The sequence below is a fragment of the Alligator sinensis genome, unplaced genomic scaffold (assembly GCF_000455745.1).
Source record: "Alligator sinensis unplaced genomic scaffold, ASM45574v1 scaffold1408_1, whole genome shotgun sequence".
Lineage (NCBI taxonomy): Eukaryota > Metazoa > Chordata > Crocodylia > Alligatoridae > Alligator > Alligator sinensis.
In genome coordinates this window covers 895,820-917,332 of record NW_005842519.1, presented here as the reverse complement: position 1 = coordinate 917,332, position 21,513 = coordinate 895,820, and the positions used below count along the sequence as shown (strand labels likewise).

Sequence of the window (21,513 nt, the reverse complement as noted above, 5' to 3'; positions counted from 1 at the left end):
TTGAGCCTCCCACCTCCCTGCGCCCGACCACCTTCCAGGCTCCGAGTGCCTCCCTTAGGGTGCCTCCCGTCCGGCCGACCCCTTCCCTGGAGCACACCCGCTAGCCTGGGGGTCCCGCTGCCACCATCCAAGGCTCTGGACTCACTTCTGGCTCTGTGCACCTTGGAAAACACAGGCCTGATCGTCCAATGGGTGCTAGACCCAGTATAAGCACTTGGGGCACTTCCCCAAGTCAGGGGCTTATTAGGAAGCCTCCCTTAGTCCACAGACCTCAGGGGCCTCCTTGGCATAATTTAGTCCCACCCCTCAATAAGTCTCCACACCGGTCACAAAGGAGAACTTTATTGATTACAGGGGTAGGGCAGAAACAGGGTAAAAGGTAGAGCAATATCATAGAAATCTTACAGGAATATCAAAGGAATCCCATGGAGCAAACCAGGGTGGCTGAGGTAGCCGTTTCAACACGCATCTGAGTTACTGAAGCTAAATATCTGATCGGATCTCTAGTAGGTTACTCACTCGCATCATCCAGAGGTGGTTGTTGTTTCCTCTGGAGGCAGGGCACTCTTGCAGCATGCGGTGATGAGGAGAGAGCCAGGCCCAGATTCACCTCGACCAATCTGCATGGCATCCCTGGCTACCTGGGCCCGCGCGCAGGGCCGGGTCTTTCCCCCCCTGCCCAGGTGACCAGAGCATCGCCTCCCAGGCGCCAGGCTTTTGTCTGCAGACAAGGAGCGAGATCCCCGCTGTGAGAGATTCAACAGCAGCCTCTCAGGCCGGCTGAGACAGATCTCTGGAGAGGGGCACCGACGGGGGCATTTCTGCCACAGGCCCCACTACCTGTCTATGCCCTGATCCCCTCCCGCTTGGTGCAAGGGACTGTGGGCAGGCGAGATCCCCGGGGAGTTGGATCCGTGGCAGGATGCAGTGCTTGCTATGGCCCAGAAATCCCCAAAGGGTCAACAGTCCCTCCAGCCAAACCCCAGAGCAGCTACTGGGGGTTGGGGGGTGTATCCCGAGCTCCCCCCATAGCCAGCACTGAGCTGGGCCCTCCCCGCCACAGCCTCCAAGGCAAGTAGCTGAGTCCCAGACCCGAGTCGGGGGAGCTGGGAACCACAGAGCATCACGGGACCCCCTGCAGCAGCTCCAGCCCTTGACAGGGGAGCAGCAGCCGAATGCATTTGGGAGCCTTCCCCGTCCCCGGTTCAAAGAGCATGAAGGCCCCGATCCTGACAGCGCAGCATCGTGCACATGCGTGCATGCACACGCACCAGGTTTCCCAGGACTGGGGCTGGGAGCCAAGAGAAACCAGTGGTTGCTGTCCCCAGCTCTGGACCTCCCTAGGGAAGGGCTCTTATTGCAATAATCCTTTGTCGGTCTTCAGGGGATTTAGCCTCCCCATAGCCGCCCAGCTGCCTCCCCGCAGACAAGCCAGGAGTGTGGGTGACCGTCCCTGCACTGCCCCTGGCTTTCAGCCCAGGCTGGGGCCCTGGAGCTGGGCTCAGCCCTGGGCAGGGAGCTCTGGGCACCCCCATCTCTCCACCTCCTCCCTGTGAGCAGAGGGATGCTCCAAAAAGGATGAGCACAGCTCAGAACGGGGTGCTGGGAATGCACTGCTAATTAGCAGTGTTCATTAAGGCACCCTAGCAGGGTTGGGGGCTTGTCCTGTCTGCTTGAGGTTTCTGAGGCAAAGGAGAGAGCATGCAAGCCTAGAAAAGGGGCTTCCCCCGATCCACCGTCTTGCTATCCCCCCACCCAGCTCCGTGCCTCAGTTTCCCCTGTTGCTGACTCCATCCAGGGAAGGAAGTGACTGGGTACAAAGAGCTCTGGAGACGGTGCCGGAGAAGGGGGAAAGGCAGGGTCCAGTTGCAGCAGGGACGAGATGGGGTCAGATCCCAGGTCCCAGCTGGCTGGGCTTTGCTGCACCCCGTGACAGCTGTTTTGGGGGGGGGCTGGGGCCAGCTGGGGAGGTCCCTACTCAGAGCCCCAGGACCGGCAGGGTGGACCTGCCTGGTGCAGAGAAGCATGCGTGATCTGGAGAGCAGTTGTGATATCTTTTATTAGACCAACTAAATAGTTGGACAAATTGCTCTCTGCCAGCTTTCGGGCACAAACGCCCTTCTTTAGGCACAGCAAGGGTCTCTCCCTGCCTGCAGGAGGGTGTTTGTGCCTGACAGTTTGCAAAGAACATTTTTTCCCATGAAAAATTGACCTGCTAGCTTAGGGCAGAGCCAGGCTCGGGTCACCTGCTTTGACCTTGACCTGACCTGGAATGACCTCCAGCCGTTCCCCGCGCATCCCAGAGGACCCGGATTCATTCCCAGGGTCAAGCGCTGGCTGCAGGAGTGTCAGCGGGGGTAAGGACCAGGGCACCCTCTGCGCGGGATTTGGGGCCCGCGTGCCCTCAAGTTGCATGCCCCCTCTGCCACAGACTGCCTCCGTGGCCTTGGCCATGACTCCTAGACGCTGCAGTGCCTCAGCTCTGTGTCCCACCCCCAGAGGGGAGCACCAAGGTCCCCCCACCCTTCCTGTTCCTACCTGTCTGCATCTCAGACCACAGCTCGCCCACGCCCGACTCCACCAGGAAGGTCCTGCTGTGGCGGGAACGCCGGAGCTGCTCCCGGGCTGCGAGGAGAGAGCAGAGGGGAGAGGCGTGAATGGGGTGGGGGCAACGGGAGCACTCCCCGAGGCCTCTCGGCAGCTCCCAGGGACCCTGATCCAGAGATGTGCAAAGCACCAGCAGCTCCCATGCTCAGCGTCTCTGCAGAAAAGGCCCCTAGAGCAGGATCGGGCCCTTACCGATGAGGCTTCTCCATGCTGGGTCCCAGGGCAGCCCCGCGCCCCATTGCCATTCAGAGAACGATAGAGACGTGGGGGTCACATCCAGTCCAGGCCCTGCCTGAGGCAGGATCAGCCCCTTCCAAACCAGCCCAGACAAACCCCGTGTCCAACACAACGCAGTCGCCCCCCGCCCCTGCCCCCGGGATACAGGGGGGCCGCAGCTGCCAGTGTCCTGGTGCTGTTCAGAGATGCTCAACAAGCCATGCCCCCACTGCAGAGGAAGGCAAAAGCCCCAAATCTGAACCATGCCTGACCCTAATTTAGCATCCGTCTGACCCTGAGCAAGATCCTCCAGCCAGGACCCTGCAGGGTTGGTGTCAGCAGGAGTCTAGTCCCATCCCCAGCCTGTGCTGCGGCTCCAGGGCTCCTCGCCCGGTCCGCACCAGCCAAAGAGCTGGCATTGCCGTCACACTTTGCTGCCCATCCTGCTCCAAGCCAGACCTCCCACGGGGACCCAGCCGGCCCGGCGTCCCCCACGTAGGAACCTCCCCGGAGATCCAGGGCCGCAGGCGGACGGCCCGCACACGCGGATGATATCAGAGCCGGCACAACAGTAGTAACAAGCTCCTTTCCCTCTGGCTTCTGGGGTTTCAAGCTGGGCTGCCATGCAAGGAAGCTGGGCTCTGGGCTGGTTGCCGATCTCAGCCGAGAGGTCCCCCGGCTATGCCGGGTTGTGTAGGGGGGGCTGCTTCGGAAAAGCAAGCGTTGGCATGGGGCTGGTGTGGAAGGGCTGGGCGTGTGCGGGGGTGGAAGCACAACCGTGTACAGAGAAGGCCGGCCAAGCCAAAGCCGCGAGACGTGAGCTCATGCGGAGCCGTGGGTGACCTCAAGTCTGCAAAGAGACGAGATCCAAGGCTCCGTTTTAGCTGAGGCAGCAGGGAGAGTTGAGATGGGAAGGGGAGGGGACCAAGAAAGCAGCGGGGCTGGGGACCTCCAGGGAGGAGCGCTGGGGAGGCGTCGACAGACAGCAGCATGCAACGCGGACGGCCCAGACCTGGGTTATGACAAAGGGGTGGAGGGCTCTGGGAAGGGGCAGGGGGTCTGCTCCTCCAGCCTGGGGGTCAAACCCCACTCTGGAAGCTCCCTGGATGGGCAGTAGGGCAGGGACAGCACTGGCTAGGACAATCCTGGACGTCTATCCCCTGCTCGCCCATGGACCTGCTGCTTCTCTGCTCTCTGCCTCAGTTTCCCCATCAGGAGCAGCGAGGGGATTGTTCTACCTACCCCGACAGCGGCCACGATTCTTGTCAGGGGCACGGACAATCGTCTCCTCCTGGCAAGGCTGGGCGGCCAGAAAGGGCTTTGTCGCCCTTTCACAGAGATGTATGTCAAGGGATTTGCCTAAGGCCATAAGGGCACTCTGTGGCATGGCTAATAGTCACATCTCCCAGGCAGGGGCGACTGGCTTGTGATGCCACCCATCCTCGGGAAGCAAAAGAGGGAGAAGCAAGCCAACATAAGCACATACTTGGAGATCATCGGATCATTGGTAAGGCCATGGAGGTCAGATGGAGCAGGCCAGGGGCTGAGAAACTGGTGACAACAGAGGTCAGGGTCTGCAGGGCCTGGGGTGGCGTCTGTCACAGCCAGGGTATGTGGGGGGATCGTGACCTGCTCCAGCTCATGAAGCCCACACCATCCTACCTCCCCCGGGACCGCCAGCCACATCCAGCCCCCGTTGCCCCCAGCCTGAATGCAGCGGAGAAGCCAGAGGCTGCCCTGGATCTGCAAGCAGGATCCAGCCACGGAGCTGCTGTGGGCTGTGGAGATCCCCGCGGGCGGAGGATCCGGGCGTGCACAACGTCCTAATGCAGACCACATGGGGTGGGCGGCTGTCTTTGGAGCAGGAACTGGGACTTTGCCAGCCCCCCACCTCGTACATGGGAAGCCTCTGACCCGCCTTGGCCAGCTCAGGAAACACGGCTGTGTCCGGGGGCGAGGGCTACGGCTCGCTGCTTTGGAAGAGGCCCCCTTCCCCGTGAGCACACGCACACACACACGCGTACACATACATACATGCACACATGAATGCATACACACGCACACGCATAAACATACACGCACATGCATATGCACATAAACACACACACGTACATATATTTACGTGCATTTACTCACATACACGCATGCGCACGCATATGCATGCACGCACAAAATCGTGCACATGTGCATGTGCACGCATGCAAATACATGCATATGCACACAAGCACACGCACATGCATGCACACACACATGCGCACGCACACAGAGGCTCTGTTGTTCCCCAGCTACAATGCCTTGCCCCCCCCCGCAACTCTGGATGTGAGAAGGGCTCAGGAAGGAGGGCCCTGGGAGGGGGCCCGGGGACAGCTCACCCTGAAGGCCTGGCTGAGCTGGGCCTGCTGCAAAGGCAGGGCTGAGGTTTACAAACGGCATCATCTCCTTGGAGCCGTGGGGCTGCTGCAGGCAGCGGGTGCTCAGCTCCATTCAGGATCCGGCCGCAGCAAAGGGGTTTCTGCAGCAGGCGCCAGCCCTGCCTTTTCCCATGTCCCAACCTCCCCCTCAGGGGCCTCCCCTTGCCCACCCCAGCCCCCTACTCTCCCAACGAGCCCCCCAGCTCCCCACGCCCCCCTGCTTTGCAAAGCCCTGCCAGAATCAACCCCCAGGACCCTCCTGCTGTGGGGTCTGCGGGGATGCAGCCAAGACGGGATAAAGAGGCTGGAGAAAAGCCAGAGGGAGAGGAGTTGGGTTATGCACTTTGCAGGGGGCTCCCTCACGCACATGCACACGCATGTGCCCGTGCCACATCTCGCATCTGGCACATTGCAAAGCAAAGCTCCCACCAAACAGCAGAAGTAGAGAAGGGTACAAGGATGAGGAGGGCTATGGAGGGGCTTCCCTAGCAGGAGACTGCAGAGGCCAGGCCTGGGCAGCATAGAAAAGAGATGCCGGAGGGGGAACAGGAGGAGGGTTTACAAATGTACTAAATGGGGAAGAGAAAGTCACTAGGGATTTATTACTGCCTGTCTCTCACCAGACAAGAACGAGGGGTCACGGCATGAAACCAGCTGGCCGTCAGTTTAAAACTCACACGAGGAAGTTCTTCTTCCCCCAGCGTGGCATGGACTCGTGGCCCCCAGATGTGGGAGCTGGGAGCTCAGCCGGATTCACCAGGGCTTGGACACGTGTTTGGAGGAAAGGGGCATCGGTCACTCGGCAGGGAGTGAGGGGCACGGCCTCTGCATCAGACCTGCCGGGACCCTCAGTGCTGGAGGCTGCAAGGGGGAGAGGAACAGGGGAAAACCTTGCTCAGACCCACTGACTCTTCCTCCAGCTGCTGTGAGACACTGGAGACGGGGCGCGACGGACTCGGGGTCTGACCCAGGATGTGACAGCTTTGATGTTCACCCCGTTAGCATATAGCCACTTAAATACTGTGCTATGTCCTGTGGGCCCCCACGCTGCCTTCTCATCATTAGCCTCCCTCGTCCCCATTTCACTGCTGCGCTCCCTCATTGCATCCATCCCAAATTAAAGCAAAAGCGCTTCAAGGTGAGGACTGTGCCTTGTGTCTGCCTGCACACAACAGGGGTCTGGATCGCTCAGGTGCTTGCCCGCACGCTGCTCTGACCCAGCGTGGGATGATTGCGGCTCTCAGCGGGCTCTCAGAAGTCACATCCCAGAGGCGGCTGCCGCGATGTCGTTTGGTGCTGACAATCCTGAGATTACAAAGGTCAGAAGGGAGCATTGGGATAATGCCGCCCGACCTCCAGGGTATCACGAGCCTGAAGGCTTCCGTCACTTAATTCCTGTTGGGATGTTTGTCTAGTAGATAGGCTCCGGTGCAGTCTGGAGTTCAAGTTGCTGGTGAAGCAGACTTCACCACCGTCCTCCTCGTTTGCTTCAGGGCTGATTTACTCTCCCAGCCGCTCGTGCAAACACACACGCAGTTGCAGTGGCATAAACAGGAAATTTCGTGGCGTGTACAAATGCTCCATGGGCCTCACGAGGAGCTCCCAGCCTCTGGAGTGAAGAGCCCTCGAGGTCTCTCTTCATCCTTCTCCTACCGCTGTAATCAGGGAACCCCCTTCCCTGACAAGCTGGCTGGAAAGAGCCCCTCCACATTTGCTTTCCAATGCTTCAATCATTTTTCATGACTCTTCTCTACCTTTTTACAACGTCCTGTTGGAAGCATGGATACCACTTCCAGATATGGCACTTCAGAGCCAAACACGCCTATTTGACAGCCTCACTAGATATCGTATGTGGGCTTGCAAGGACTCCTAGAGATGCAGGGGCCACAGAGCCATGGGGATGGGGCCACAAAGCCATGGGGCTGGCAGGGACCTGCAGAGGTCACATCTAGTCTAACCCCTGCCCGAGGCAGGATCATTGCCATACAAACCAGGCCAGACAAATGAATTGCCCAACCTCTTAGCTGAACTACAGCCCCAGGCATCACCCCCGACCCTGCTGCAGGGAAAACAAGGGGATCGTGGCTGCCACCTTTCTGCTGCTGCAAAGAGGGTTAAATATACACTCCAGAGACCCCAAGCAGAGGCCGAGCCCCCGCTGCAGGGGAAGGCAAAACCCACCAGTGCAGACCAGTCTGAGCAGGGGGGAAATCCCTTCCTGCCTCCAATGTAGCATTAGTCTAATCCTGAGCAAGACCCTCCAGCCAGGACCCTGCGGGGTTGGTGCAGCAGGAGCATTGGCACAGCCCAGCCCCAGCCCCAGCCTGGGCTGCAGCACCCAGCACCCTAAAACCCCCCTGACACATGGGGCAGAAAGGGGAGAAGGGGGCAACCAGCACAGCCCAGACACCTGGGACACCCCCACAGCAGGGCACAGACATCGCTGCACCAAGAGCATCCCCGACCACCCTCTCCTTGACCACCCTCCACGACAGAGAGTCCACGACTTCCCTGCTGTCTAGTCCACGGCCTCCCTGTTCTAACAGCAAACATGTTTTTTCTGGCTGTTCAGAAAACCTGCTTTTGGCCACAGCCCCATGCCGGGAGCTTGGGGTCAGCCAGATTTTCCCTGTAGCCCCTGCATTGTTCCCAGACCCCATCCTCCCCTCCCTGCTCTTTGTTCCCAGGTACAAGATGTCACACGTACTTGCACTGAAACATCTTTGCTCACGTCCAGGTTAACAAGAGGTTGGCATCGCTCTGCATCGTGCACTTATTGCTTCGCGGGTCTGGGTCGCTTGATAATGCTTCTTTGGGGGAAAGGTCCCCAGGGGTTGTGATCTAGCATAGGACCAAGAACGGCTTCCTCCAGGGACTGGAGGGAGAAACACCCATGCTGTGGTTCCCTGTTTACAATTCTTTGAGAGCCGATGAGTTGAGCCAATTTTAGTTTCATTTAACAGGGGCAGGTTGAATTGCACAGAGAAGTGGGGCTGGAGGGACCTCCAGAGCTCATCTGGTCCAACCCCCAGTCTGAGGCAGGATCAGTCCTGTCCAAACCAGCTCAGACAAACCATCATCTAAACCCTTTATAAAACTACCGTCAACCTACCGCAGGGAAAGCAGGGGGGCCATGGCAGCCAAGGTCCAGCTGCTGCAAAGGTTGTTAATACACACTCGAGACACCCCAGGAAGATCCATTTGAATTGCTTCCTGTTGACATCATGAACTTGCACGTCAGAGTCGATTACATCATGTGACATCATCAAACCCGCGACCTCATCCCAAAGTACCAAGCTGGTTTGAAGGGACTCGTTTTCCACCAACCCATGCTGATGGCACTCTCATTTTACTCCTAATCCTTCACCAATCCCTTCCTGTATTGGGGATACCTTCATTTTCCCTGCATGCAGGCAGCCCTGGGTTATAAGAGACATCCTACATCCTTTAGATCAGCCCTACTTTAGCTTCCTTTTGGTCTCAGGACTTTGCATTTGTCCTTGTTGAACCTCCGGAGCTTTCTTTTTGGTCCGATCCTCCAATTTGTCGAGGTCCCTCTGGACTCGCCACTCTTAAAAGAGTCTGACTGCAGTTGGTATTTAATATTCTCCCAAGTTATTGATGCCTCAGGAGAATCACTTGTCATTGCTGCTCCTGCAGCGTGTCCCGTTAGTGGATGTAAAATGAAGGGCTTGTGTGGACGCTGCTCCCTGTCCCAGGGCTGGTTGGAGAACCAGCAGGGCTCTCAGGCTCCTCTGCCCGGAGCCACAGCCTCTTCTGCGGCTCCAGCAGTGCTCCCCACAGCCCAGCCAATGCACCTGGCTGGGGGAGGACCCATCGCTTTGGGGGGCTCTGAGCACAGGTATGCATCGCACGGGGGTTTGCAATGCAGAGACACTCAGCAGGGATTGGGAAGAGCCCCGAGGACTGCCGCGGCCTCTGGCCCCCTCCACACCAGGGGCCCAGAGGATGCATCGACGCAGCTCTGCAGTCTCTTACCCTGCCTGAAGCTGGAGTCGATGGAGCGGTCGGGGGCCAGGCCATTTGCCAGCGGTTTGTAGCTGAGGTCGATCAGCTGGTGGAGCCGGAGTTTCCTGCAGTAGATGGACGCGGCTTCTGGCTCCAGGGCAATTAACAGCTGCTCCGGGGTCTCGGGGGACACCAAGCCGGCCTGCGGGGAGCAAGGGCAGAGGGTCAGCGCACCGTTGAGCTCAGGCACCTGGTGTCGGAGCAGGTTGTCTGAAGAGATACCACCATAGCACCTCAGAGAGATGGGGCTGGCAGTCATATCTAGTCCTGAGGTAGGATCATTGCCATCCAAACCATCCAGACAAACCAGCCCCATAGCAAAGCCACACAAGCACCCCTGACACAACACCAGGCAGCAGGGAAAGCAGGGGGGCTGGTGCGGCCAATGTCCTGCTTCTATAAAGGGTGTTCATATATCTACTAATGTGACTGCCAGCTCTCACAGAGATGGGACATGCCCTCTCTTGGCTTTCCCTCGTTGCTCGACGACAGAAAAGTCCTTCCTCCCTTGCAAAGAGCACAGCGGCACCCAGAAGGGTTTGGATTCTGCGGATCCGTATAGGAAATCTCTGGGTTTCTCTTGTGAATCTGTTTGCCTAATAGTATTTTAAAAGGGTCAATCGCCACGAATAGATTGAACATCCATGAATGTGTCCAGCTCCTTGCTGACTCTGGCTGTCCCAGGACCATGAAGTCCACACGTTAACTGTGCATCATGTAAAAAAGTTATCATCTGAAACCTGTGCGTGGTACAGCTCAGATGTGACTTGCATGCACCGCCGAGGGTCCCAGGATCTGTGCAACCCTGTCGGTACAGCACCGTGGCAGTGCAGGACAGTCCTGCCTCTGCCAGGAGGATCATAGAAATGATAGAAATCGTAGAAAATGAGGGTGGAAGGGACCTCAGGAGGTCACATCTAGTCCAATGCCCTGCTCCAAGCAGGAGCAGCCCAGCCGCAGCCCCGCACTAGCACCGCGACACTGCTGCCAGCTCGCGTGCTAGCACTGCGCTGTGCACATCTCTCTCCATTGAATCACAGGGAAGTGGGCCTGGCAGGGACCTGCAGAGGTCACATCCAGTCCAAGCCCTGCATGAGGCAGGATCAGCCCTGTCCAAACCAGCTGAGAGAAAGCCCAGTAGCATGACACAATCATACCTGACATAGCCCTAGGCATCACACCCGAATATGCAATAGGTAAAGCAAGGTCCTGCTGCTGCAAAGGGTGTTAATATACCCCCCAAGAGGTCCCAGATACAGAAGAAGGCAGCATCCCCCCACCTCAGTCCATCTCCCCTTTGCAGGTACTTCCCCATCTCTAGCTGCTGATCCCCCCGGTTGTATCGCTCGCACATCCCTGGCTCCCAGCTCCCAGCTGCTCCCTTATAAGCCCCAAGGCCTGGATCACCCCAGACCTTAAAGAGGGCAGACCTCTCCCCAGCTGCTACAAAGACAGCTCCCTCCAACCCCTACTAGCCAGGCACGAGACCCAGAACAGGGAGCCTCAGCCCTCAGCCCTGGTCAAGTGCTTTCTGAGCTTGAAACTCCCGTGATCATCCTCAGCGAAGGTCCTGGAGGGGGGAGAGCTGTGGGATGCACTGCAACAGGGGGGATTTGTACCTTCTGGTGTAGCTGCTGGCACTGGCTGCTGTAGGAGGAATGGGCTGTGTGTTGCTCTGGGGACAAGTGGCTGGGGGGTTGCAATGCGGGTGTTGCCCTGGCACAGGCGGCTGGAGGGGTTGCAGCGTGGGTGTTGCTCCGTGCACAGACAAGCTGCTGGGTGTTGCATTGGGGCAGCCCCTGGGACCCAGGTCCCGCTGGACTCCGAAAGCTTGGAGTCGTTTCTGCCCATTACCATCGTCAGGCATCCTCAATCAGCGGTCACCTGGATGCCAGCCTAGCTGGCCAGGTGCCCTAAGCCATGCGGTTGCAGCCAGCAAAGGGAGCACAGGGATTTCCAGCCTCTCATGGACCCTCTCTTTTCCTCTTGCCCCTTCTCATTGCTGCCTTTCTCCCCACTTTCTCTCTGGACGGCCTCCTCCACCCTTGCTTCCTTTGCTGATGGCCTGGGAGATGATGCAGGCAGAGACAAGACTGTTTGTTCTGGCCCGGTGCAGACCCATGGTCTCATAGGGGAGATATGAGCCAAGACCTGGCTGCTAGAGCTAGGTGGAGATCTAGCTCTGGTGTGAGAGCCCTTCCCCAGCAGAAGCTAGGCCACGAAATGCCCGTGCAGCCCCAGCATCAGGCAAGGGGATACAGCACTCCTGAATGGCCTGTTTTTGGCAAGAAATGAGGTATCAAAGTCTTGACTCCTTGTGCTCCTGGCAGAGAGTAGCAAAGCAGGGCTGCTAGTCCCGACCCCCGGGCCCATCCTATTTTGCATGATGTGCAAAATAGTAAGGGGAATCATCGTTGTACACCGCGAGAGTGAAATAAAACCAGAAAGTATCTGTAGCTAGAAAAACCCAATAACATGTACAAACGTCCCTAGCTCCCACCACCCCCCTGGTACTTCCAGCTGGATGCACTGGGGTCCTTCACCCGCCGCCCCAAACTGCTGCACAGCTCAGCGATGCGCCACTAGCCCTCCCTATGTTCCACCCCAGCAGTGGCTGCATCTCATCTGGGAGTGCACGGGCCCTGCCTGGAGTGGTGCATTGGCCCGCTGAGAGGTGCTCAGAGAGCCACGCTGCCTTCTCAAACGCACTGAGCAATGGGCTCCACACGATGCACTGGTCCCTGGGGATCCCTCTAGGAGCACTCGGGCTGGATTGGGCCCTTGGGTCTCTTTCCTCCCCCTCTCTGCTGCACAGCTGGCTTGGAAAGAAAGATTCAAAAGGATTATAATGGCCTGGCCTGCAAATATCTGGGACTTTTGCACCCAGGCTTTGGGCCACTGTAAGCATGACAGTAGAGGAGAAGGTCCACTTCTGGCAGCTGTAGTAGACTATTATCTTCCAGCTAGTCAGGTGATCAGAGACCCCCACTCTCCTGGCTTGTGAACCCCAAGTCCCCCATATTGTGCTGAACGTTACTCTTTGCACTATCAACACAAGCCCCTGCTCGGTGATGGAGAAGGACAAAAGTCCCAACACCCCCTTATCGCAGGTTGCATCCCAGGAAGGAGACAGAGAGATCACCCAGATTAGGGAAAGCACCAGGGATCACACAGGATGATCACAGGGATCCCCTGTGGAGCCAAACAAGGACATTGGGGTAAACTCCCCGACACAGCGGAGGGTGTTGGACTGCCTAGGGAAGCGGGGACTCTCCCTCACTGGAGGGTTCAAGGAGAAAACCTACTTGGTCCCTCACAACCCTAGACATCACTGGAAAAACAACCCCGGATATGAGAAGGGAACGGCAAACTGACACTCACTTTGTAGGCAGCCTCCCTCATGAACTGCTTGGCGGGCTGTTTCCAGATGGCTGGCACCGTGATCACCCAGCGCACAGCTCCCGTCTCCGGCAACGACGGGCACTGGTCCTTGAGCTCCTGTTGGTAAAGGAGCAGGCTCAGACTTTCAGCTCAGGCCATCTCCCCACAAAGACGGCCTGAGCTGCTGGGATGTTTTGCAGAAGGTGCAAACATGAAAGGATCATCTACCGCCCCTTAATGGGAAGCATAGAGTCAGCCGAGTGCATATCCCTATGCATGAGTGGGACTATTCTTTGCATGGTGGACACAGAGCCTGGCTGTAGGGGGTTGGCATGGCTCAGGGGCTGCTGGGAATCTCCCCTTCACATACGGTTTGGAAAGATGGGAGGTTCTCACCATCTTCTGTCTGCTGCTTCATAAGGACCTCCATGAAATAGGGTGAGTAGTGGCTCATTTAAGTGTAGAAATCACAGACAACAGATGAAGGGGAAGTGGAGATTTTAGCCAGATTCACCAAGGGCTTGGACACAAGCTTGGAGGAAAGGGGCATCCATCGCTATTGAACATAGGAATTAGGGATACAGCCTCTGCATCAGACCTGCCTGGACCTTAAATGCTGGAGGCTGCAAGTGGCAGAGGAACAGGAGGCAAAACCCTGCTCCAACCAGCCTTTCTTCTGCAGTCCTGCTGCCTGTTACCTGCTCCTGGTCACGAAGCTCCTATTTCACAGCCCTGCACATGGGTTTTAACTCATTCCAATGAAGTCTTTTTTGTTTTTGCTTCAATCTTAAACTGAGTAGCATCTCATCCGTGGCATCTCTCCAGAGTAGATTAGCTGCAGGACTGGGTGGGGTGAGGGAAGCCGACTCCATTGCCTCTTACCGCATACAAAAACTGCGGGCTTGCATGGAAGCTGCCTCTGGCCAGCAGCAAGACCATGCTGTCAAGCTGGGTATTTTGCATTATCTAGGGTTGAGTCTGGGGCTGTGGCCAGGCCTCTCTCAGTTATTTTTGTCTAAAATGTGAGCAAGGGCAGCGAGACTCCCAGGGGGTGGCAGGGATAGTATTTTAGCCCCAGCTGGCAGGGATCTCAGTGGAGGATTGCCCTGATTTTGCAAGCCCCGGTGAGGGGTGTAGCGAGGGCAGGCTGACCTGCAGAGCATGCCGCTTGAAAAAGCGCAGCGCGTGCGCAAACACCTCCAGTGCTGCGACCTTCTTCCCATTCACAGCTTCTAGTTCAGTTTTCATGGTCAGGTCCTAGAGAGATGAACAAGGAGACAAACAACTTGAGGTCATCAGAGGCAGGGCATTAGCTGCTTTCCCAGAGGGGAGAGAGATGGGAGTCAGTGGAGCTTCCTCCTACACCCAGAGACCAGGAGGGACAGTCGGACCTGCGGATCAGGGGCCCACTGATCTTCCCCGGGTTCATGGCCTGGGACCTTCTGCTCAAGAAGTCTCCAGTACATGAGCTAAAGAGGAGCCTGAGAGCACTCGAGGGTCTATGACATAGTGGGTGCATCTACACATGCATGTACTGCTCAGCAAGTTACTGTGCAGTAAGCATTTTTTAGGCCATCATCTACACATGCAGCCAGTCAAACGCATTGACACTGTGTGTGGACTGACTCGGGACTAAAGTTAGTCCCGAGTCAGTCCACACACACAGTGTTACTGTGCAGTAAGGCATCTACATGTGTGTTACTGCACAGTAATTAATCGAGCGTAAATTTGCTACCTGAATGATGCCGGTATCAAATTTATACTCAAATTGGCATAGTTACTGCACAGGACAGGCATGCACGTGTCGATGTGTGCCCATACGGTGCAGTAATTATTAGTTACTCTGTAGTAACCTAAATTACTGCTCAGTAGATGTGCACATGTAGATGCGTCCAGTGTAAAGCAATTCCAGCACCAGGGACTGGATGAGATGACCTCTTCCAACCCTCTGATTCCCTCAGTATGGGCCAAAAGGCACATACCCTCCAGGGGTTTGGTTACAAGCTCACAGCTCACAGCATCTCTTTTGCTTAGGGAAGGGAGGGACGTTCTCTGCACTCCCTGCTCTGTCCTGTTCCCAATTTTGCCCTCCTGAGCAAATGCACTCCCTGGTTCCCCTATCCAAAGTGCTTGGGATTTACTAAATTGCAAAAATTTGGGCAGACAATTTCATCCTGACACCAAAATGCCATAGAAATACCGTTAATTCCTGGCCCTCGTGTTTGGGCCAAATCTGGAGTTGAGTGAATCAGGTCCTAGTATTCTGATGTTTTTGAAGGGAGGGAGAATAAGCCAGAGAAAATGTTCCCAAACCCTTTCCTCCCCTCTTAATTTTTAACTGGCTTCAACCCCTTTCTCAGCTTTGCCTAGACTCTACAAATGGTTCACAGCATCGCCCAAAAATGTCTGAAAATTCACAACTCCCCCACCTTCAACCACCAACAGAGGCAAAATTGTGAACTTGAAAAAAATCAGTGAAATCTCACATGGGGGATCAAAATACTGAAGATTTTGTTGTCTGGCATCTCTACAACAATGATGGCTCTTGCCAGGGAGGGTACGTGCTCTCCCTGTAAAGCATCTATTGCTGCCACCATCGGAGATGGGCAACTGGTATGGATGGGCCCAGCATGACACTGCTCATGTTCTGGCTATGAAGATGATTTCTAGGAAATAATTCCTAATTCCCTGCAGCTGACAAGTTGCCCTCTAGCCCATCTCAGCAGCCCCCTGGCCTCCTCTCCTCTGGGACTGCGGGGAAAAAGCAGAGAAAACCATCGGCTTACGCTAGTGCTGTGAATCTTCATCTTAAATTTCTCGAAGTAGAGCCATTCCCGGGCTTCCTCTGGGTCAAGGTCATGGTAATAGTCCCTGGCCGTGTATCCAAAACTGTGAAAAGTGCCCTCTGGTGTCAGCAACAAGCTAGTGGGTGTCTTCTGATTGGCCACACCGGGGTCACCGCCTTCCCACTTCCTGCAAGAAGGAGCCACGGTAGATGTCACTTCCTGTCTCATTAAGAGGAGGTGTCGTAGGTGTTGAGAGTTTGCTTTTCAGTTCTAGGAGGAGCTGTCCAAGCCAGCCCGAGGCTCATGGAGGGGGCTGGCTGGCTCCGGCCATTGGTTCAGGGCATGGGGCGTGTGGCAGAATGCCACCTCTGCCTCTCCCCAAAAACTCTGCTATGTGACAATTTGGTTAACATGGTCCCTGCAGAGGGCAAACATCCCATGGGCGCTTTAGGTAACCCCGAGTTGTAACCTGAGCTGGATACAGTCCTGAGGGAGAGGGAAACCTGCTCATTCTGCCTATGTGACTGGCATCACATACCTGGGTGGGGGGGTTTAAGCTCCCAATTGTTCTGAGCAATGCCAGTCTACCTGGCAACCGGTGATGCATTTCAAATTGGTTGGTTGACAGCCAACAGTTGCTGGCCTCCTTTGGATCAGGTAAATGAGGTCATAAGGGCTATATAAGTGAAGGACAGCCCAGAAGGGGGGCAGTAGCCATGATGAAAAAACTCAGAGAGAGAAGCTGGAGCATCTGCAACTTGCTCTCTCATGATCAATGAACTGCTTGCCTCCAGAGGGAATCTCCACCTGCCTCTGGATACTATTCGTAAGCTACCTGAGATCTAACTAGATATATAGCTCGCAGTAACTCAGGTGCGTGATCAAAAGCTACCCAGCCACCCTGTTTGCTGCTCGGGGTGCCAGGGTGTGGGGTGGAAGAGACACCACCGGGGCCCCTGGAGCGGAGAGGCTCCCATCAAGCTCTTTTGGCTGAGCCTTAGAGTTACAACCCACATCCGACCCACAACTTTGTTCACTGACTTTCCTTCCATCAGGCCATCGAAGCACTGGACCCCAAGCTGGAGCCCGTGTGTGATCCAGATGCCAGGCCTGGTTCAATACACAGCTCTGGAGGATGCAAAGTATATCATCACAGGGCTCACAGATGAGCCTATCGTCCTGGTGGGGATGTGGTCCTACACTCATGAAGTCTATAAGACTCATTTCATGAGACCCCCCTCACTCCTCAGGTCTAATATCCTGAGATCAGATCAGCCTCCACCCTTTTCGCTCTTAGAAGACCGGCAAAGATGGGAAGGAGAGAAGGAGCAATGCGGCACTGGTGAAGAGATGGGTCCAAGCCACGGGACATGGGCTTGGATCTTGGGCTGAACATGCCAAAGTTAGGAGTCACTGGGTGCATCTACATGTGCCCATTTACTCTGCAGGAACCAAAATTATGGCTCACTACAGGCGTGCACATGTAGACACGTGCCTATATTGCACAGTAAATATGGTGACGTACACTGACTTGAGCGTAAATTTGATACATGCATTATGCAGGTATCAATTTTACATCTGCACAGTAAAACACATGAGACTCAGCAAGGACAAATACAAAGTCCTGAGCTTGGGGTGGAATAACTGGATGCACAAAATGAACGATTGACGGGGCTGCAGCACTGCAGAGAAGGGTGTGGGAAGATTGGAAAGAGCCCAGCAACCAAAACGATCAGGGACCTGGGAGGCAAGACCCATGAGCATGGGGTGGAGGAGCTGGGGGACTGAGTCTGGAGGAGAGAAGACGGATGAGGGGATTTGATCACAGGCTGCAAATTCCTGCAGGACAACGGCAGAGAGGCTGGAGACGGGCTTTTCTCTGTAGCCTCAGGGAACAGGACTAGGAGCAACAGCCTCAAGCTGCAGCAGGGGAAACTGAGGCTGGAGATGAGGAGGAACTTTCTGACTCCGAGGGGGGCTGAGCACTGGAACAGGCACCTGGAGAAGTGGTGGAAACTGCATCCCTGGAAGTTTCCACGAGCAGGTTGGCCAGACCCCTGGCTGGGAGGGTTGTCAGGGATGATCCTGCCTGGAGCCGGGGCTGGGCGATGTGAGTGTGGTAAAGTTATAGGGCCCAAGGGTACGGCTCGTTAAGAGTTGGAAAGTAGGCATGTGAAAGGTAAGTACTGAGGAGATTTTTGAGGTGGGTGTTATTAACTATTCAGCTTTTTTTATTACATATAATGTATTAACTCATTTACCACTTTTCAGGTTGCTCGTAGAACCGCTTCGCTTTTTTAAATAATATGAAACACAACATACATACACACATAAAACACAAAAATATGAGAGAAATTGCTGCTCCTGTTTCTGTTGATAATAATAATATAGAAAAGGGATTACAAGTACCGTTACAGGTTATAACTACTTTATTGGTTTTAGAATTATTTGTATTATTTATGTTTTATACTTACTACGCTAATAGGTGTAGCATACTTGGTTATTTTATTTTGTTCCCAAGTTAGATGAGATCTTGCTGGCTTGGTGTTTTGTGGCTTTTAGGTGAGGCGACTTGTTCACTTAGAGTGAGATATTCCTTTTGGGGACTTTGTCTAGTTGATCAGGCTGCAACGCGAACTACTTGCAATTCTTCCTTCGATGCTCTGTAAGTGAGTTCTCCTCCGAATTGGGATCGCTTATGCTCAGTTTATATGGCGTGAGTTGGTGTTATGGCCCCCCTTTTACTTTGCCTTGCCATAAGTCCCATGTTTGGGTATGGATGCCATATTTGGCGCATGCCCGTTTTACTTTATTGATTTAGTTTTGAGCAATTTTTTTTGGTCCGAGCCCGTTTCTGAGACTCCCCAATTGCTCTAAAGTAACCTAGTAACCTTGTACGCTCAGCACCTGATTGGTGTGTTAAGTTTCATTCCATTATCTTAAGTTTCATTTTACTATGAATCACTTACTCAGTTAGGTTTCATTTTTGTGCATTTATATACAGGCTCTTTCAACAATGGCTAATAGGCAACTTATACTTGTTACTATGACAGTTCCTCAAGTTCATTAGGTATTGTGACTATATAGTGGTGAGTGGTATGTCGGTATTGAGTCTTTGTATTTGTTGTTGTTGATGACAGTTTATAAAACACACAATTACTTTTATAGATATTAACAATATAATGATTCCAACTACAATTATAACAATTTAATGTATTTATTGTTTTGATAAAAGTTTTTTTATTGTATTTTATAATGATTGTTTCATACTGTTAATTGTTGTTACTTTTTTGGATATTGTATGTTATTTTTTGTTTTGGTGTTATGATTTTTATGAAGCTTGAGTTAGGTGCTTTAAATATTCGTGAAGCGTTTTTGTTTTGCAGCTTAATAAAATAATTAGTCATTTCTGTGGATAACATTTGGAGTTGCTTTTGATTTTTGCTGAAGTTGATTTGCGTGAAGTTATAGTTTTTTAAATGTACGTTTTATGAAATACGGTTGTTGATTCGTGATGCTGCTTGTTATGGAGTGTTTGGTTTTTATTTTAAAAGGTAATTAAATGACTGGTTATACATATTAATTTGTGGATTTTTTGTGTATAATACATACGTTATATTTTGGGTTTTGTTTTTAAAATGTTGGACTATAACACTTACTATAGGAGGTTTGGTTATAATTTGTTATTTAGAAGTTATTATAAAAGTGATTAGCTTCATCTTGGGGTAGATTTTTTAAATTTATGTTAAAGTTTTGTCTGACTACTTTTTGTGTTTTATTATAGACATTATAATTATAATGCTTACGTATTCTACTGTGGGTTTTATTTTATGTTTTTATTTCTATGTACCTTTGTTTTAAGTGTACCTTTGTGGGTACTTTTGATTTTACAGGTAATTGGTTGTATATGCTTATTATATTTTTCTTTTAATTTTGTGTATGTAATGTTTAATCCAACCCAGTTTTGGGTTGGATTAAATATAATTACTGTATATTTCTTTGGTTAATTTGATTAAATATTGGTATTACTTGATTATTACACGTAAGTTTGGGTTTGTTACCACCTTTTGTATATTTGGCTTTAAGATTTTTTATTAAGTTTACCTTGAATGGGTTTGAATTATGTAGTATTATGTAACTTAATTATAGGACTTTATTTTTAAGGGTTTGCTTATTTTGTTGCATTTTGTTTACATTTTTGTGTGTCATATTTATGAAGCTTTGCATTTTGGAAGTAATTTGTTGAGTTATGATTATATGAAGTTTAATATGTTTTTAAAATGAGGTTGTATTTGAGCTTGCTACATAAAGTTTTGATTTTTTTTAGCTTAGTTGGTTTAGATACTTTGCTTGGATTGATTTGGATATGTATAATTAACTTTGAAGGTAAGTTTGTATTTTGTTGGGTTGTATTTTGGTTTAGTAAGGTGTTATAACAGTGTGTTACTTGTACGTTTGGGTGACTGTATTTTTTGTAACAATATGAATGGTAATGAGGTTTTTTTTTATATGAATTATTGCTTTACACTAATTGTTAGATTTCTACCTTGGATTATAAGATTGGTTTTGCTGTGTAGTGTTCAAAATACACTGTATTATTCTAAATTGATTAAACGTTTCATTTGTAAAGAATCTGAATGGGTAAAGAGTTAATTTGACTTTAAATATTCCATTTGTTGGATGTTTTTGGATAAATGTTTAATTGTAGGAGTTTTAATTTGTTTCATTTATTAGGTGACTATTGAGGTTTATTTTTGATGGCTATTTACAAGTTGCATAAAAGTAGGTTGGTGATATAATTTTAATATATTCAACACCACGATGGAGAGAAGAGGGACCATCCATCACAGCAAGGTCAAGCACATGGGCAGACCCACCCCTCTGCCTCTCAGCAACCCCAGTCCTCTGCGACTTTTTACATGAAAATCTACCCAAAGCATGGAAAGGAGCCAGACCACCACCCTTGGCACCCCGCCACCCATGGCCCTTGGTGGGCTACCTCATCATGTGGATGGCCTCGGGGTCGTTGGAGAAGCTGAAGGCATAGCCGCTGGAGGTCGTGCCGAAGTCGATGGCCACCACCACGACGAAGGATGTGGGCCTCTGCGTCCGAGCTTCGTTCCTCTGCACACAAAGCAAGAGGGTTGGGAACAGCCCCAGCAGCTCTGCCCGGGGTCTGCCTAGCCGGGACCCTGCTCTGATTAGCACCCAGAGGTGCAGGGAAAGACGCAGGAAACCCCACCGCTCACCACCCAGGGAGGCTGTGAAGTTTCCTTCTCTGGAGGTGCCCGGCAGAGGCTGGATGGGCATCTACCCGTGATGAGGTAGGAGCCGCACATCCTGATTTGGGATGGAGGGGTTTGGTGCTGTTGCCATGACTCCCCACCCCTTCTCTATGGCCTACCACGTGCCCAAATAAGCCACGTATTGCTTGGGCACCTCGCTAGCTCTGTTCCTATGTCGTGAGTCATGGGACATGTCAAGTCATGCCCGATTTGGCAGTGGTGTGGTAGGAGCATTGAAGGCGTCTTGTGGCTTACCGGAGACTGGGAGGGCGTGAGGGGCGCGATGCTGCAGCTCTCATTGAGCGTCCCCGGGGAGCTCGGTGGGGACGGTGTACGGGATCTCTCGCAGTTTGTACCTGGGAAGGAGAAGAGCAGAACGGGTCTAACAGCAGCGGAGCCGTTTCCAAGCTATCACCCCTTGGTCCATCACACTGGCAGGTCTTTTGACTGCTCTGTACCTCAGTCCTCCTGGCTAGACCCGGGGGAAAGCAGTACTTGTAACCCACCCTGACCCTCTGCCTATACAGAGCCAGGATCACTAGGATGGCTGGCATCCGGGCCTGCAGCAAAACAAAAGGCACACAAAAATGACCCATAAAAGACCATTGTAACCCACTTGCTCACACCCCTCTGAGACCTGCAGATGGCAAAACACCAAACCTTACTACCCAGACCAGCTTCCCCCTTCTTGCAGCGGCCAGTTATGGGCAAACAGGATCATTCTGAAATCATTCCAGTTATTTGTGACCTTTCCAGTCTCCAAAAGTCCCCATCAGTCGTCAAATATGGGCAGGTTCA

At 52.9% G+C, this 21,513-nt stretch overlaps 1 protein-coding gene across 2 annotated transcripts in view; it reads right to left on the bottom strand.

Moving 5' to 3' along the window:
- Window positions 1-21,513, bottom strand: part of HSPA12B (heat shock protein family A (Hsp70) member 12B) — a 46,034-nt gene that overhangs the window by 12,519 nt on the left and 12,002 nt on the right. For both annotated transcript variants that reach the window (XM_006031629.3, XM_006031628.3), the window contains exons 3-9: window positions 20,971-21,071; window positions 20,430-20,554; window positions 15,431-15,617; window positions 13,797-13,901; window positions 12,645-12,761; window positions 9,234-9,405; window positions 2,539-2,625 (exon numbers count right to left, since the gene is read on the bottom strand). In XM_006031629.3, coding sequence (XP_006031691.1) covers window positions 2,539-2,625; window positions 9,234-9,405; window positions 12,645-12,761; window positions 13,797-13,901; window positions 15,431-15,617; window positions 20,430-20,554; window positions 20,971-21,071 — 894 coding nt within the window. The remainder of the gene's footprint in view (window positions 1-2,538; window positions 2,626-9,233; window positions 9,406-12,644; window positions 12,762-13,796; window positions 13,902-15,430; window positions 15,618-20,429; window positions 20,555-20,970; window positions 21,072-21,513) is intronic.